Source organism: Pocillopora verrucosa, chromosome 6 (assembly GCF_036669915.1).
Source record: "Pocillopora verrucosa isolate sample1 chromosome 6, ASM3666991v2, whole genome shotgun sequence".
NCBI classification, from domain to species: Eukaryota; Metazoa; Cnidaria; class Anthozoa; order Scleractinia; family Pocilloporidae; genus Pocillopora; species Pocillopora verrucosa.
The window spans coordinates 20,344,563-20,362,572 of record NC_089317.1 but is presented as its reverse complement, the minus strand read 5'-3'; the positions used below and the strand labels follow the sequence as shown (position 1 = coordinate 20,362,572).

Sequence of the window (18,010 nt, the reverse complement as noted above, 5' to 3'; positions counted from 1 at the left end):
CTCATTCCCAGGCTTTTCAGTCCACCGGAGACAAGGCTGAAACTGTGTCATTCCCAGTCTTCCTACGATACATCACAAAATAAGCATTTGTTCACTATGAAAAAAGCCACCGAAATGACGATCAATGGTGTTAGGATCGGCGAATTAAAGCGTTACTGAGTACCTGTAGACTGGAGAACTGGACACTAGATAGGGAAGACACGAAGTACAATTCATTACTCGATCAGGTACTCAGCAGCAGGAGAGAGCCCAATAAAAGAGTCGGACTGTAATCAGCGCGAAGCTCCAGAGGCTGTGCAGGGGTAGGGACTGGAAGGCCTCTAGCCTTCCCCCCTCCCCCCCCCCCCCGAGACCCACCTCTGGGCATTGAAAATTATCAATTAACGAAAGTGGCAAAAATTAGAATAAATTTTTCATAAATTCGTAAAGGATCCGTTTTCAACTAAAAACTTTTTTAAGACGGCTTAATCGCGAAACAAATTTACAGTTGATTGTCGAATTTTGTCACTATAAGTGCAGCTATTACATTGTTAACAGAGATTTTTAATTGAATCAGATCGACAATATTGCATATCATTTGTTCTGTTGTTACCGCAGTAAGTTCAACTTAAAGCTCATCTAATGGAGTGTTTACGACATTGCAATTGAAATCAAAGGGTTGTACCCAGTCTCGTACCCAGTCCTTACATGGCCACACGGTTGTAACAGTCGCACGGTAGGATCTTGGTTCAAGATTAGTGCACATCATACATAAAATGGCCAGAGTGTCAAACTTTCCAAGAGGGTGAGAGTTGGGGGAAAGGAAAAGAAGGAAAGGCCTTCCTCTCCCTCTCGCTCCGCCCACGCCCCGTTCCCTTGGATGTCTGATACTCAGGCCATATTGGAAAGTGATGAGCAAAGAAGTCTCAGTTCGACTCGGTATATAAACTTATAAAAAAAAAATGTCGGGACATGCACACCACTTAAGATAATGTGAGGGCCAGCTTTTGATGGAGCCCTCCTCCGGTGCTTTAAGGTTCTCCTTCAGTTTTCTAACTGAACTTTTTTCATAGACCTGTGCTGAATTCTCACCGACCGCTTCAAAAAGGGAAGTCTGCTTCACTGCTTATCTCTGTTATGGCTACATCCTTCGATTGAACGCAAGTGAGATTCCCTTCGCCAGCTGTCTCAATTGCTAAATGGATCAACTACGGAAAGAACAGCGAATAATACAGATTTCTCGGAATCTACGGTAGCGAGACAAACTAATGAGGCTAATGACTGTATGCCAATTATTGCTTTCTGTTATTTCGAAATTGAAAAATACGGTATCGTTCCGTTTCGAGGTGCCTCTGCCCTTAAGATCGAGTAGGCAGAGCACTTTAGGCAGAATTTACCCTTTCACTCCAAGATCTCATTGGTAATTCCCCTTACTGCCTGCCATACAACTTTTATTGATGCTAGTTCTGAGAACTTTGTATTGAATCAACTGATGATTCCCTGATTCAAATTTCCCTTTATCCTCGTCACTTTTCTGCCTGATATTGTATTGACATTGCAAACTACAGGCAAGTCGGAGAACTGTCTTAAGCACAACACAGACACCACGCGACAAAGAATCGACTTGTGCTGATTCTTAGTATTCGATGCTCCCGATCTACTTCCTTTTACAAATGCTTTGCCAAAAAGGTCTTAAACTCATTACAGACTTCCTGAGGGCGCTGTAAGTCCTACCCTTAAGTATGAAGGTACCCTTGCGCCTACATCAATATTGCTACTGACTCTAGGTCAAGATTGCATCCTTGAGTTTACATTTTAAGCCAATTTGAACAATTGGATACAATTAAAATTAATGAATGACTACATAGATTGCAGCAATTTTCAATTGAGCGTCGAAAGTAGTGCAAGATTGCATTGGCTTTGCTTTAATTTTCCCTGTGATCGGATTAGAAAACTTGAGCCACTTTCTCATGCAACCACTCAGATGCAAAACTAAAACCAAACGCGCTTTGGTCGCCCGCGTTTTCCCGCGCTTTAGGCGGTTTGGTTACTTTTACTTTGAGTTCTTATTAGCTCCTAGAGGTATTTTTTCTTTCCTCTGATTGGCCGTCATGATTAATTTGGTTTTGATTTATGACACTGCATCAAAAAGCGCTCTAATTTAGACATTAATTATCCGTTTTTCCATTAAAAACCAAGGAAGACAGTCAGACCGTCGATTATGATAACGGGTTTAAGTCACTTTTGCATAGCGAAGGCCTACCTGGTTTGTGTCAATTAATTATAAGAATAACATACTCAGATTTAATTTTTTTTTCTGTTTCATAGGACAAAACATTGTCTCTTACCCTTCTTCGGCGAACTCTTTCAGTCTTTAAAATTTGCAGCTGCCAGGAACTAAAATTCTTGAGAAAGCATGTGGTGCCGCAGAGTAAGAACAATGACTTCCTTGCACTCTTTCTCTTCCACACCTCATGATGTTTACGTCCATAGGAGCCTCTTGTCATTGGACTCACTTTTAGGCTGTTGTGTCTGTTGCAGCACCTCCATCAGCTGTCCAGGCATAGTCGGCGTCTTTACTCACCTCGTTCTTTCCGGTTTCCTGACCGGAAGTCATACTTGTCGGACGAAGGCTACAGCGGTGGACCAGAAAAGAATCTACAATCCAACGAGCTTGTCATGATGGAATTGAGATGGGTCAATAAAAAGTTGCTTTTCCCCTGTACGCAAATCGTCTTTCCTAAAAATAACACATGAAGGTTCTTCAAGTCCTGCTCAACTGAAGACATTTTTAGATAAGTTGAAATCAATCCAAGTTCAAAGCAGTTGCGTGTGATTTGATACAGCTAGGAATATGATGAGCTGAATTACACACGCCTTTTGCCGGATTGGTTCCCATTGATGACCTATTTGGGGAAAAGACGCATAGATGACGTATCAGTAAGCAACATCTCACTTTTTTTTTAACATGAAATAAATAGATCCCAAGATGCCCTGCGTTTGTTCAGTAATAGATCACAGATGACGTCAAAATGTGGTGAGAATACCAGTGACACACCTAGTTGCCCCTCTTACAACTTTTTTTGTTCTAAGCACACTTTTCCGTCACCTCTGATCAATTTAATGAACAGTCGCATGGCAACATCAAATCTTAACTTAATCGAGCTTTTTTATGGTTTCGAAATAAATTTGTTTAAGATGAAAATAAATTTCGATTTCGTCAAAAAAGATAAACGCACTGCCACAAGGAAACGAGCCGAAAGACTTGAGGACGAACAGATTAAAGAGAGGACGGACTTGCTATATTTGGTGGGGCGAACTAGTTGAGTTAGGGGCGAACTAGTATGGGGGAAACTTGCAAATGGGCGAAGCCTCCAAATGCTATGTTCAATAATACAATTATTGAAGAAGTAGTTGAAATTCCTATTAAAAAATTAATATAATGATTCATAAAGTCATTAACAAAAATGAGAATGCTTAAAGAAACATGTTGTTCATAATAAAAAGGGGAAGGTATGTCGAATTCCCAGTGTCAGCAGTCGCCTCGAGAAAACTTGGTGGTTGATGGCAAATCTCCGACTTTTTATGGCGCGACTGAGAGGAGAACGTCAGTCTGAGTAACCAGTTATTATTCATTGCCTTGGAGCCGGAAGGGGTTGGAAAGAAGGATTTTGGGGGATTACATGATTTTCAGGGGCAACAGAGAGGGGGTGCGTCGTCGCCAACAGAATATAAAGGTAGAGACTATGGAAAATTGACTGTTAATGAGGGGAATTAATCATTAAAATACTTCAGAGCCTTCGGGGGGAGGGATGGGGGGATGGGGGGGGGGAAATCAGGCAAATTTCATTGCGACACAACCACAGTTCTCCGATCCTCCTCCCCAACCCAGGTAATAAATAACCGCAATGGTTGCTAGGCACCTAGAAATTTTTCTCTTTTTTTTTTTTTTTTTCGTGCAACAGCATATTAACACTGAGAAGATCATGAAAGTTCTGCACTCTTACACTTTGGATTAACAGCGCTCTCTACCTGTAAGAGAAAGCTTCACTGAAATCTGTAAAATCCAAGAGCTTTACAGTTTGAGAGGACTGACACGACACTAAATTACCCCCTGCTTACTTCCTGGGGCACGATTCTCATTACAAAGGCATTATTAAGTTGATGAATTTTTTGGGAGACAATGAATGTTCATTTGCAGCAGTTGACGACGAGAAAACCATCTGTCAAGACTACAGCTTAACATCTTTATTAATAGTCTAAAACACCCAGAAGCTGAGAGCAGATATGTTTTGACAAGAAGCCATTCATGAATGTAAAATTTCAAGGTCACCAGACAACTAACAGATAAAACATACTACACATTTTCGACCTTCGCTGCTTTTCCAAGTTTATCAGCCACAAGGGCAGTCCACTTCCATCCTTGCGATAATTCAGCGATCAACACTTGCTAATGGTTTTTTTTTCTATATTTTTCGAGTGCTCTTCTGTTATGTCAAAGACTTTTTGTCAGCTTTAACCATGATCTAGGTCATAATATAGTGGATAAAACGTGGCCACCTTTTCAGAATCATCTTATGACAAGAAATGATCTTTTCGAGATGAAGCAGCAGGTATTCGTGGGGGCTTCAGTCATTGTTGCTGGCTGTCGCCAACAAGTCCCGCCTGCGGCAATTTTCACCCCTGGATGAGGTAAACAAACTTCTTTGTTCATTTCACTTCTTGTCGTGTTCTTAAATTCCATTCAACTTCCCCTTGTCTCATGAGGGAAAAAAAGCCAAGATCACGTCTTAATGTCGCGACGAATGTTCCGCTATGTGTTAATAGCTCTGCTTGGGTTTCTGTGGTTTTCAGCAGTCTTGATCACGCAATATTTTTATCGGCTTTTCTTTTCTTCTGGCAACATTTATAACTGTCTTTATTCACCATTATTTACCTCTGTCACCGTTACGAATTTTACATACAAAGTCGGGCGCAAAAAAAGCACCGTTTTCAGATGTTCGTTTTTTGTTTTTGTTTTTTTTTTGTCAGCCGACGAAGAAATCATTTACTTATCTACTCGTCAAAAAAAATAAATACCCGTATCTCTCTGTTAGACTTTCCGCACTAGTGTTTAAATATCGTATCTCTGCGCCAAGGGGGCGTATTGTGAAGGAAAATGGCCTAACGTTATCGCTTTAACTTCTCAAGTTTCTTCCTGAAAACTGAAAAAATTACCATGCAATCTGTGCGTATCTTTTGACGTTCTCTATATTGCTCTTAAATTCTAGTTTCCTTTAATACTGAAACCTCATTTCCCCTTCCGTAGTATAAAACTGCATTTAATCGAAATTTGTTAATATGAAGAAAAACTAGGCAATAAATTTGTTCCTGATTAAAATATTCCGGTTTGTTGTCAACGATGTGTAAAAAAGACAAGCTTATTATCATTCGGAAACTCGCCAAATTTGACGAAACGGCGTTTCGTCAAACTGGAGACAGAAAGATCCCTAATGCGTCGACAAATTCAGAGAAAAAATAATTTCAGAGAGCAGCTTTTCGCATCGGTATGAATTCAGGTTTACTATATATCTTTGTTTTTATTTAGGAGGCCCCTTATTTTCAGTTTCGATTTGTGTGTTTTTCTTTACGCATTGCGTTTAAAAGGACTAATACAGATCAGTCTTTCTGATAATTAAGGAAAGCAGATTATTGAAATTTAGCCGTAAGAAGAACACGTTTTAGTTAATATCCTTCTTGTGGTTGAAATCGAATACCAGTTTCGAGAAGGAATTAGAATTTTCTTTTTCCTGTTCTAAAGTGTCTCTGTAAAAAACACTATTCTTTGTATTCTTTGTGAAATGTGTTTTCAACTTGGAGCCTGATGATTTCCTGAAACTACAAACACAAGATTCATTCAAACAAAAAGGCGTTTGCGTGGAGCACATCGATTGAAAAGGAAAATTTTGGATGAAATTTCTCCTTCGAGCAATGCTCGCACATAAAAAAACACGATTTCCAAATTTTTATTTAAAAACCTTGTCGAAATTCTTGTCATGCTTATGTGGAAAATTACCGTATTTTATTTCTCATCAATATTAGTGCGATTTTTGAATATTATTCGAAATGTTTTTGGAAGAATTATCTTCCCTCATGAACTTTTTAATTTTATTTTGGAAACTTCAAATTGCTGATGGCTTTGATCGGTCGTTGTAAAATAAATACGGTATTTTTCTTTGTCCCTCTTAATAATTAGCCTGTACAGTTTAGAGACGAAATGTAAGAGGGATTTATAACGATTGGCAGACCATTAAATATGAGTTTGTTACACTACTCAACAGTAAGAATAAAAGTGGCGTATTTTGAGATATTTCTTCGATACCCTTTCGAATTTTCAGCCAGTCAACATCGAAAGCCGTTCTAACACTGCGAGAACTGCTGCTCTAACTAAACGATCAAGTTATCATACATCTGGGGAGCCGTCTTTCTGTGGGTGAAAATTTGTGCATAGCATTAATTATTGAAATCGTCCATCGCATTTTCGATTGAAAAACTTAATGTTGTACTTTTGTTTTTCTTTCAAGTTGTAAATAGCTTTCAGATGTCTAGCTCGTTCCAAGAGATCCCTTATCGAGTTGGAATTTCCACATCTTGACCTCAAACAAGATTATGAACAAAGGATTAACATTAACACATTCAAAAGCATCGAACCGTTAATAAAAAAATAGGCTTCGTCCAAGGAAGAAAGGCAAAGGTCGTATAAAGGGGTTGAAGGACAGGTCTGATGGGTTCGTAATTGTCATCAAAGTGAAAGGCTCTCGGCATATTTCTTTCGTGAGGTGTGTTCAGTAAAAAAAAAAAGCCACTTGAAAGTCTTCCATTTAGCAATGTCGAGTATTTTTGTCCGGTTTAGGCGGATTCTCGAGTTACGTCGGCTGCAAAATGCACGCTAAGTTCAAGGCCTTTGGCAGAGCACGTTCGTGCCTTCGAAAGGGAAAATTGAAAAATTTCGTAAAAGGTTGAAACGGACTCTGTGCCAAGTTGTCAAATAAAGAAGGGAATTTTTATGGAAATTTCGATTCTTGATTATCCATTGCGTGCGTATTGTAGAACATGAGCTTTTCGCCGTTGACAAGTCGGCGGAATATCAAAACATCGGTTATCGAAAAAGTCTGACATGCTCTTTCGTTGAATTGTCAACGGTTCGCTCGCGTTCACGCGAGGATGCCGCGATCGCGCCAATAGGTTGTAAACAAACCTTCAATAAGATTGTTTACGCCGATAGAATCGACTATTATATCGAGCTGCTTTCCGCGGTTTAAGTAGCTAATGTTTACATCTGCCATCTGCTCACATCTTCAGCGCAAGCGAATAGACATCCTGGTTTAGTTAAAAGGAAACCTGTATCAACTATCATAGTATTATTGGCTCTTCTATTTACATTCCGTGTGAATGATGGAGGGCGCAGGAACAAAACAAAAAAATAATTGTGCTACCATCGCGCGCGCGAATTTCCCCTCCGATTTTCAATTTGTTTTATTAACTCATTCCTCTGTTAACATGTGAAGTTATTTCGCTTGTCGGCGGTCCTTGTTACAATATGCAGGGTATATTAAATAGCTAATATAGCTTCTGATTAGTTTTGCATTGTTATGGCTGCAGTTTCGCTTAGGGAAATTGTGTTTATTATCCATGTGGATTTTTCTCGTGGTGCTTAACGCATTTGTATCATAACGTTGAATCGTATGTTTTCCCTTCGTTTTGAATCTATTTGGTTTGCTCTTTGACAAGTCCTGTTGAGGATGAGAAAAAATATTTCGCATTGTTCTCAGAGAGCATTAAAATTGAATAGTATCTTCGTATTCTCAAAGTGTGCCAAGGTAATTTTGACGAGCAACGTATAACAATTTTTAATAAACCTCGCCGCAAAATTAAAAGACGCTTTGAGATGTATTCGCTGCAGCTGGAGGCGAAATGCTTAATGAGATAGTGGAGACTAAATAATTTGTCGTCGATAAAATTTTGCGAGCGAGAAGGAGCCCTTAGTGTTTTCGGCAAAACATAAATATTTGGCCTGCTCCAAATTCTACACCACGCCCCGAGAAATTAAGCTATTGAATTTTTCATCGGGTAACATTCTATGTTTCTAAAATTAATGCTGGTGCTTGTTCAAAACCAAAGGTTTTGTTTGTTATAAAACGGTCGAACCGGTTGCTTGGAAGAAAAACATTCACTTAGGAAGCTTTTAGTCGATCTTCGAATTTGATAACAAACTCCGCAGGGAGCGAATACGGGAAGAATGGAAAAGCATTAAGTTCTTAAATTATACTGGATTCCCTGACGAGTGTTAAAATCAAAATGAGCATGCTATATTTTGTTGTTTAGATTGTTTTCTCGCCGTTCTTTGTTTCTAGACGTGTGGTTTTTCCACTCGACGGGAGGCTTCTGTCGTATCGCTTTCCATTCAACCCGTGGCATAGTTACACGCTTTCCTTAATAAGAATTTGCCAGCTTGAATTACTTCCTTTCATTCGCAAAAGCAGAACACCTTTTTATTTCTTCAAAAACAGTTTAGAAATATTTTGCAAGAGGAAAAATGACACGACTCAAGTAACAAAGTAATGTTTATAATTTAAAACGCTCCACAATGGAAAACTGAATTGTTTTTTTGGTATTTAGAAAATTAAAAAATTCAAAATTTGGGTGTCAATTTTTTGACACGAAGTCTAATGAACAACTGCCTCGCTTGTTCTCCGTCATTGTGAATATTTTTCTCAACATAAAACCACACAGTAATTCATTCTCACATAAAGCGTGAAAGTCAATCATCTTCAACAAACGTGTAATTCGCTGTACACCGTACTAATAATCATTTTTTAATCGTGTAATATGTTTAGGTGAAATTAAATTAACTTCGCGGCCAGTGAAATGAATTTGCCAAGCGTGGTTTCTGCTTTATCATGTTATCTGCTGACTATTTCGAACTACAGGAGGCCCTGAGAGACGATTTGCATAAACCCATCTTGTTCTCGCTTACATTTTAATGAAGTTGGTTCACAAGAAATAAACCCAATAGCTATCACCCGTTACGTTAGCATTGTTAAAAGCTACTATCCGTTACTATGAAGGCGCAGGATATTAAAGGCACAAGGGTATTAACGAAAATAAATCGCTTTTTAGCAGCGCATTTTCCTCTCGATTGAAAGCGTATTGATTCGGACGGACAATCGCCTTACACGAATTAAAAACACCATTCATGCTCCCTTTTAAAAATTAAACCTTGCAAACACATAAGACAAACAGTAAACGAAACCCGACTGCCATGTCAAATTTCCTTTTTTCCTCTCTCTTTCGTGTGATATGTTGGCGTTTACTCAACGTAAGAAAGATTCTCCATTTCAGGTCATGAAAGGGAAAAGTGTGAGACCATTTTTCATCCAAGATATAATTATAATGATTCGATGGACACCTAGGTTCCTCGGAACAAAAGCTTTAACAGCATTTTCTGTCGTTTGCGAATTACAATTCCATTATCTGAAAAAATAGTACTACGTTTTGTTTGCTAACCGAAATAATTGGCTTTTGCATTCAAGCTCCTCCTCACTGGCAAACGCAATCAGCAAAATACGGAAAGTGGCGAAAAACATTTTGCCGTGGGATAGCCGGGTAAATTTCTCTTAGAAATACGAGCAATTTGGCCGTAGTTTTGACATATATTTGACGCTGCGAGAGTCACTGCCCCGATGGGAAATTTTAATTGGGGGGTTCCACGTAAATTAAACGTGATTCCAGCCTTTGTTAATGTTTGTTGTTTTTTGATTTTTCCATTGTTAAACTGTGTTTCTGACTCAACGTTGGCTCGGTGGATGATTGATAGGTGCTGTACATTATAAATTAATTAACATTGTTTGGTGCGTAACAATATATCAGATGATCACACCCGCGCTTCGGGGAGAGAAGAATAAGCTTGCAAACAACGTAACGGTCTTAGGCCAACGACGGACGGGCAGGCAGGCTAGCAGGTTCGCTAAGCGTGGATGCGGTTAAACGGATTCGACGAAACCGTTCTCAATCAATCGCGCGTTTTTCACTGCCCGTTAAACGTTTTGTGTCTGTGTTTGCTGCCTGGTAAATCAAGAGAAGTTTTGTCTTAGCTTGAAAGAAGTGGTTTCCGTGGTTTACAGAGGCTGATTATACGTGGGGCCAGCGCAGCTTTTAAAATGCCAAAATCATTTTTGGTGAAGAAAAAGAAACCTCGACGCGCCGAAGACGGCGAGGCTGTAGAACCCGTGGAAGCCGTTAGGAGTGAGGATACCAACACAGGTAAGACGGACAAGATTACAGCTTCTCTTAAGCCTGAAATATTGTTCATTCCTTATTCTACTTGACCCTTTGACAAACGATTTTGTTCGTAGTTTCTTCCTAACATTTCCTGTGCCATGTTCACCGTTATAAAGTGTCACAAAATTACGGGCGCAGATGTTGCTGGTCGAACGGTGCTATAACGGAACAGCCCTTTTTATTTTACTCTAACAGAAATGTCGCCTTCTCAAATCTACGTCTACAGCCACAAATTGTTGCGTTTCCGTCGAGAAGGGACTTTTTAAAGGCCCGAAGTATTTTGCTTGCGGGGTGCCCTGAAAGCAACTTTAGGAACAATGGTGATATGTTACTACAAATAGTAAACCGATGCTTATCATCAGAAATCACGGCTTTGGCAATTGGTTTCCGTTTAAGAGCTTTTTATGATCGCGGGGAAAAAGTGGGTATTTTGGCGACTTAGATTTGATTTTTTGTGAGGTTGAGTTCGTCGCGGAACTTTAGTTTTGAACGCGCGTAATGCATTCCGTTTTTCTCTCGAGGCTTACAATTGAGGTTAAATGCAACGGACATTCGATAGGGGCCGTGTTTTGCCCACAACCTATTACACGGTAATGTTTGGACGTCTGTGAGCACGTAAAAACACACGCTGCCTAGTCACGAAAAGTAATTCGAAAGCTTTCACTGATTACATTGTGTACACTGGGCGCTGAGATACAAAGCAAATGACAGCCGCGCGAGGCGCCGAATTGATTTCTGCCGCTTAGCTTGCTAAACAGCAGCCCGAATTGAAGATAAGTGTTATGGTCTCGTTGCAGAGATAATCAGGAAAAAAGAATTCAACAATGCAGATCATTGATTCATTCATATTCAAATTTTACACTGTGTAGTGATAAACGCCATTTCACAAAGGAACTAATGGATACATCAATTGACATACAATAAAGATTTTGTGTAGCGTTTAGAAAGCAGCGCGTGGCTATCCGTTAAGCAAAATTATTTTGTCGGGCGCTTTTCAAATGCAAGATTTCCCCCGGCTTGATTCGATGCCCGTTTGCGTGAATTTCTCTCGCCCTCGCCAGAATCGTTCACGAAAATTAAGCGCTGGAAATAAATCGATCCGGTCGTAACAATTATGTTTAATTTAAATTTATGTAAATTCCCATCACTTAAAATGCGAGATCTTTCAGATGCTGTCCATTTCTCGTGGTTTTTGCAAATGACGTGTAAACCGATTCTCCACTTGTCAATTTTACCCTGTTTAGACGTATTATTTCGAAAACAAAAACTCGGCCGGTCGGCACTTTTTTGTTTGTGCTCCTACATTTCCACGCCTTTCTAAGCAGCTTTGCAGTGGTTCGAGTCGGTGTAAGACAAGGCCTTAAACACTTAACACGAGCATTTTTAGGCGCAAAAGAACCGACATCTTAAAACGTGATCATATAGCCCGTCAGACAAGCATTTTAAAAGCACATTTGCCGTGCGAGAACGGGGCAGATGTTCCCATTTCTAATTCGTACTCTTTTGGCCGCGAACTTGACAGAAACACTACTTAACCCCTCTGCGTAAATACATTTCGATCAAAGCTTTTCTTGAGAGGAAACACACTTGAACGTGGCCGGCCAGCTTAGCTTTGAGAACATCGGTGATTAACGCACGCGCCTGGGCGGCCTCACAGCTGCGATACGAAGGTACATTGGGCGACTTTCAGTTTCGTAGGAACACATCGGTAACCCCCCAGAATTTTCACGCGGATGGCAAGAGCAGGTTTTTTGGCGCGTCAGTTTACCTTGTCTATTTTGAGGCTCTCTGTTAATAGAATTTTAATTTTCACCACGGTGTTTGTTAAGGTTCCTAGTAGGTGATGGGTTTCAGTTAATAAACCACTTTGTGATTGAGAACATAGCATGGCTTTTAATTCAATAAATTTCCCCTTTCTGCGAGGTGTCCAAATTAATGAAATTAGAGTGACTCGAGCTAGCTTTAATTGACTGAAATAAGAAGACAGCGAACTGAAAACGCCCAAGCCACCACTTCCAAGTTTGTTCAACAAAATGCAAGTTTAGAAAATTACTGTTCGAGAGCGGAAAGATTTCCTTTTTTCCTTCCTGTGTTGTCACTTCGAAACGTAATCATTGCCTTTGTCAATCGAGATAAAACAGCAAGACTACAATATGATTTTATGGATTTATTGTGTCGACAAAACTTGCGCACTCTATAAAATAAAACGCTTTGTCTTTGATGTGAGAAAACTCGACATTTCATAAAATTTCACCGGTTGTTTGTTTACCTGACCAACTTGTCTTTAAGTACCCCACACGCGCTTTGCCTTGCTCGTTAAGATTATAAAACCATTTTGTTCACTCTCGTTTCAAACGTAATTATATATATTTCCTTTTCACTTTGTCTCTGAGTATCGATAAAGGTGTAAAGATCTTCTTCCGAGTATCGGATTTTATCTCTTGAACGAACAGTCAAATGAAGATTTAAGATGTGTATCACCGAGAACTCTCGCAAGATGTACCCGGCATATATGCAAAATCTTTGGAAGATTAAACACGTGAGCATTTTTAAGAATAAAGCTCTCTCTTAGGTAATTTTTCTACAATAAATTGTCGAAATGTAACTGATACAGTTTTTCTTCACTCTTAAAATTCACAAGTTTGATTCAGACTGATTTTTCAGTGGGGCTTTATCGCTACTTTAAAAGTGTCCCATTTCGTTTCCCTTCCATAAACACTTGGATCGAAACCTTTGGCGGCCTAGTCTCGAATGTCTAATTTACAATCTCTATTACAGCGGATAAGTTTCATCGGCAACTGAAGCTAGAAGTTGTAAATTTCGTTTTCAAATCCGTTACGGAAAATCGAGAAAAACTTGCTATAAACTTTCATTGTGAAAGCTCCCTCAAAAAACTTTCTGTCGATGACGCGATTTTATTTTCGTGTGTACTTAAGATCGGTTACTTGATTTAAGGACAAATTTTTTCTTGGAATTTTCTGTTTCACGCATATGGGAATAAATGTTCTTGAACTTGACTTTAAACACAGTACTTATTCAACTAACTAAAGCCCTTCTTTGAGAACCTGTTGTCACAAACGTGCAATTTTCCCCTCGACATTGCACTTAATCTTAGTGTGTACCGAACACCATCTAGAAAGTGACTTTTATGGTTTTATGTCAAGAATGAAAATTGGCTTGCGTTCTTTTAAAGAAGAGCCATATTGTTTGTAAAAAAACTGGGTATCGAATGTTTTCTGTGGTTTCGACGCAGAAGTGAAGTCCGCCCTTTTGTGTTCAAACGGCTTGTTTCGAAAAGCACCTTTTTATCAGATAACATTTGATTGCAATTTACGAAACAACACCAAGACGGATCGAGAAAATTAGCTACTTTATATTTTGACAGAACATGGGGATAGAACTCTCGTGATACCGCGTTTCTTTCCAACCGCAAAATGTGATATTCCCAAAACGTGGTGTTGAAACGTGATACGATTTTGGCAGAGTTTTTTTGTCTACGTTCGATGAAAATTTGTGTTTCGTTCTCGCGACCCGTTTTGAAATTAATTTTTTGCTTTGGTGTCAAGAAATTCGAAAGTGTTAAGTGTCGAGCGGGTTGACTAGATAAAATAATAAACGAAAAGTCGTTAGACAGTTTCCCTATTTTCCGGGTGACTGGATTGTCTTCTTTATTAACAGAACACGTGGGAAAGCTTGTTATTCGATTGTAAATCGAAATGAAATGAAAAAATATTTGTTCCTTCCCATTTTAGCAGGTTTTTCTGTGTGTTAAGAAAGTGCGAGAAGAAAGAAACAATTTCTAAACTCGTACAATTTTTTTAAAAAAATTCTCCCACATGTAATCTTTGCAGATGCGAAGACTGATTATTAATTTTAAAACACGATTAAATTGCCCCGAGATCTGAAAAACCAAAGGTGTTGAAAAAGCTACCCGTAGATATGTATAGTTAATTTAAACTGCGAGGTTATTAAACCTGTATAGACAGCTTGTTCAATTTACAAATACTGGTATGCTTTCTTGATTTTGACATATTTTTTTTTATGCTTTCCTTGGACAACACCCTAAAAAAAAGCTCTTATTTGCTTAAAGTCTTGCCTGTGTCGTGAATATTTTAAGAGCACATTTTCATTGCCCTCTTTCGTCCTCACTTTGTTTATATCTTGTGAGCTTCTGGAGTTATTTTCCCAACCCAATGATTCTTTAATAAACCAGGTTACTTCAGGGTAGGAGTAAAATTTGTCAAATTGAAACAGTGCTCTCGAACGGAGGATTTCTTTTCACGCTTGACGTAATTTAGAAAGCTTAACTATTAACTAACTGCCGTGTGGTGTTATTCATGATTCATAACTTCTAAAAACCATTTTCTTTATTGTTTGAAAACTCCCGCAGTTTTCTCTGGCGCTGAACTATAGGGAATTTCACAAACGACGAATATAGCATGTGAGGTGTTTGTTTTTTTGTTTGTTCGTTTTTCAACTTTAGATGAAGAACTTTCCTTGGCGGAGGAAATGGAGGTGGAGACAGTCGAAATACTTGACGAGGAAGGAAAAGACAAAGATCACCACAAGGAAAGTTTATTGAGCAAGGACATAGAGCAAGAAATGGCGACTTCTGTTTGTAAGTTTGACGGTGAAAGAGATTCATTTGCGGTCCAACCGGTTGAAAAGAGAGACGCGAAACTGGAGCGTTCAAGCGGCTGTAACGATATTTGTTGGTGGAGTAGTATAACCTCGAGGTATGAATTACAAAATCTTCCTCCACCCCCGAAACTCATCAGCTCTGTGCCACGAAACGGCTTTTCAAAGATGCATCATTCTCACCCAACAGAACACGAGCGTTCTGTCATTTCTTTGAATCAAAGACATCATTTTCCACTGACAGCAAACGGTTTTGGCGTCATGAACTTCCACGAGCATCGGGTCCCGTCCATAGCCGAGTCAATACCTGTTCGTGGATCCTTGGATGGGCTTCGAGAACTATCGCTGAACCTTCGGCATGTTTCGGAAGGCCGTCGTGATTCCCCGTTGTGTCCGAGTATTCCACAGCCATCACCCGCTCCGCAGTTTAACGGCAGCCATTTCTTCATCCACAGTCATCCGTTTTTAACTTCTCACCAGCAGCAAGAGTGTCTAACAAATCTGCAAAACAAGGAACAGGCGAGGAAGGGCAGCGAAAGCGAGGAGACGAAATACAAATGCGAAATTTGCAATAGTTCGTTCACTCTTCAACGCCTTCTCAATCGCCACATGAAAACTCATTCGTTCTACAAGCGTTACCATTGCCAGTTCTGTACGAAAGGTTTCAATGATACCTTTGACTTGAAGCGCCATATAAGGACACATACAGGGATAAAACCATTTAAATGTAGCCGATGTGACAAGTCTTTCACACAACGATGTTCTCTCGAGGCGCATCTAACACGCGTTCACGGCGTGGTACATAAGTTCGGCTTCCGCGAAAGACGCTCAAAACTGTTCGTTTGCGAGGACTGTGGTAGCACGTTTACGGAAAATTCCGACTTTATGAAGCATCTGCATGAGTTTCACCCCGAGACTGAGAAAATCATGAGAGCACGAAGAAACGGGGGATTCGTTCCAAAATTGAAGGGTGACTGTTAGTTAAGGTACTGTACTCAGAGATAAAAGGCACTCTTTTAGTCATAGATTACCATGAAGAAGTCGGTCTTATATCAAAAGATACATTTTGACAACAGCAGTCCTAATGAAAAGAACTATTTGGTGAAATTCCTTGCATATTCTGTTTATTCTTCGAAAGCCAGTCGTCAAGGGTCTGTTTTTCTCATAACCCGAGGCTTTTTAGGAAAAAGGGATGTCGTGGATTACAAATTCACTAGATCACAGCAATCAAAAAATAAATAAATAAGCGGAATGAATGGTATTGCGAAGTTCTTTGATCAAAATGTTAAGCAACAGTCGTACAAAACTTTGTTCATTTGTATCAATACGAAGCGCTTTTAAGAAAAGAAATTTAATGTTTACCAGATCACAGCGATTACAAAACAATAATGGTTTGGATGACCAGAGGAAGACCAAATGGAAAATTATTACAAATATGGAATTGTATACTAGCAAAGCTCAGAGCAAGGCTGAAAAAAGTCAGTTTAACTGGCCCTTTAAAGTATTGATGAAATTGTTTTCTCTCGAGAAACGTTTCCCTTCAAAATTACATGTTCTTCCTCAGAGAGCTTTTTTCAAGAAGGCTTCACTGAAATAGCGTGTGTTTGGTTTATGTCGTTTACTTTTAAGGAAAATATGTTAAATTCCGGCCTCTCAATGTTCTTATTAAGCTTTCGCCCTCGTTTGTTGTTGAATTGTGTTTTTTCTGGTAAGCTGAGTTGAAAAGGATTACCACAAGCTAGGGTTTTCTAGCACAGCTGTCTCTAATATTTTGACTAACTTTGTGACCATGTCTGCCTTGGAGATGATGGAGGGAGTTGGTTATTTAGAAGCATTCAGATTATCAATAAAAATAGAGTGCCTAGTTTTCGTTTATCGAAAACATTAAAACTTCTGCTTTGTATCTAAGAATATCCTATCACAGAAAGATCAGTCGTATTTAATTAGCTTTGTGCTATGTTATAAACGATATTCGTATCTGAGAAACAGATGTATAAATATTATTCTCAACTGAAATACTACATTAGTTACACTTTTATGAATTCATAAGCATTCGTTGCGTTCATTTACCGCCCATGCAGCTCTTGTAATCATTCAAAACGTTTTTCCATTCGTTTCTTCGCTAGTGAAATTCGCCTCTTAGTTGCATAACATGTTATATAATCGAGCCACTTACATCGAAATAAATTTATATTCGTGAATTATTAAACAGAACATGCATTGAAAGGGCTGTTTTATTTTTAACAATTTTCTCTGGTGTTTTGCTCCACATTTGTAAGTACACCGTAAGATTTCTCCTTGGGCAGCCAACTCCCCGGCATAATAACTATCACTGAAGCCCTCGAGAGTGGGTGACCTAGGAGGGCTTGTGGGAGAAATGACAGTTCGGTGATTTGTGTAGGTGGTAACCGCCAGTCTCGATATCATGTCGAGGCTAGTACAGCGTCACTTTGAGCAAGAGAGATTGAACTAAAGAAATCGCTGCTAGGTGATTGCAATTAAAAGCATTCTTTTCAAAAGTGAAGTGGGCTTCTCTAACTTAGTTGGAATCAATTGTAGGGCAAATACCATCTGCCTTTCAATGTAACGTACGTGCCCTTAATTCAATACTTCTCAGAAATTTAAAGGGGTTGTGTCACCTCGTTGTCGTGGTAACCGACTGGAATCCTTCGAACGACAGGTTTATTGCTGCATTCTGTTTCAAAGTTCGAAGGACAACCAGTCGGTAATATCCCCTCGCGCAATCTGAATTCTCTGAAGAGCAGCCATTTCTAACCCTCGTGCCTGACAGTTTTGTGTGCTTTTTTTTCGCTGCTTCGCTGCCTGTAAATTAATCAAGCGCCAAAAAACCGTCAGCGGCACAGCTGAAGCAATTTATAACGATCAAATCCAAATAAATATGTAGCGAACTATGACACAATTCCTTGAAGTTATGGGACTCACCCAGAATAAAATCTTCTTTCAGATCAAAATAGATAACATATTAGAGAGGCAAGCTATATCCATGTTCTTTCCAAAAGATACAATTCAAATAATACTAAAAATAATGAATAAAAAGTAAGAAGTTACATTT

The 18,010-nt window shown here is 39.2% G+C and overlaps 1 protein-coding gene across 2 annotated transcripts; it reads left to right on the top strand.

The window, feature by feature from the left end:
• Nucleotides 1-5,419: 5,419 nt before the first annotated feature.
• LOC131792473 (zinc finger protein 235) lies at nucleotides 5,420-17,937 on the top strand. 2 transcript variants are annotated; one of them, XM_059109851.2, is made up of 2 exons: nucleotides 5,420-5,525; nucleotides 14,783-17,937. In XM_059109851.2, exon 2 carries the CDS (start codon nucleotides 14,809-14,811, stop codon nucleotides 15,916-15,918), a length of 1,110 nt encoding a protein of 369 aa, XP_058965834.1. In that variant the 5' UTR covers nucleotides 5,420-5,525; nucleotides 14,783-14,808; the 3' UTR covers nucleotides 15,919-17,937. The 2 variants fall into 2 exon arrangements, with proteins under 2 accessions (XP_058965834.1, XP_066024806.1); XM_066168709.1 differs by lacking the exon at nucleotides 5,420-5,525 and adding an exon at nucleotides 5,540-10,281.
• The last annotated feature ends 73 nt before the right edge of the window (nucleotides 17,938-18,010 follow it).

Bases quoted from the DNA above. Each gene is read 5' to 3' on its own strand.
- LOC131792473 (XM_066168709.1), top strand. From the start codon at position 10,179: ATGCCAAAATCATTTTTGGTGAAGAAAAAGAAACCTCGACGCGCCGAA. The intron at 10,282-14,782 runs GTAAGACGGACA...TTTCAACTTTAG, and splicing joins GAGTGAGGATACCAACACAG to ATGAAGAACTTTCCTTGGCG.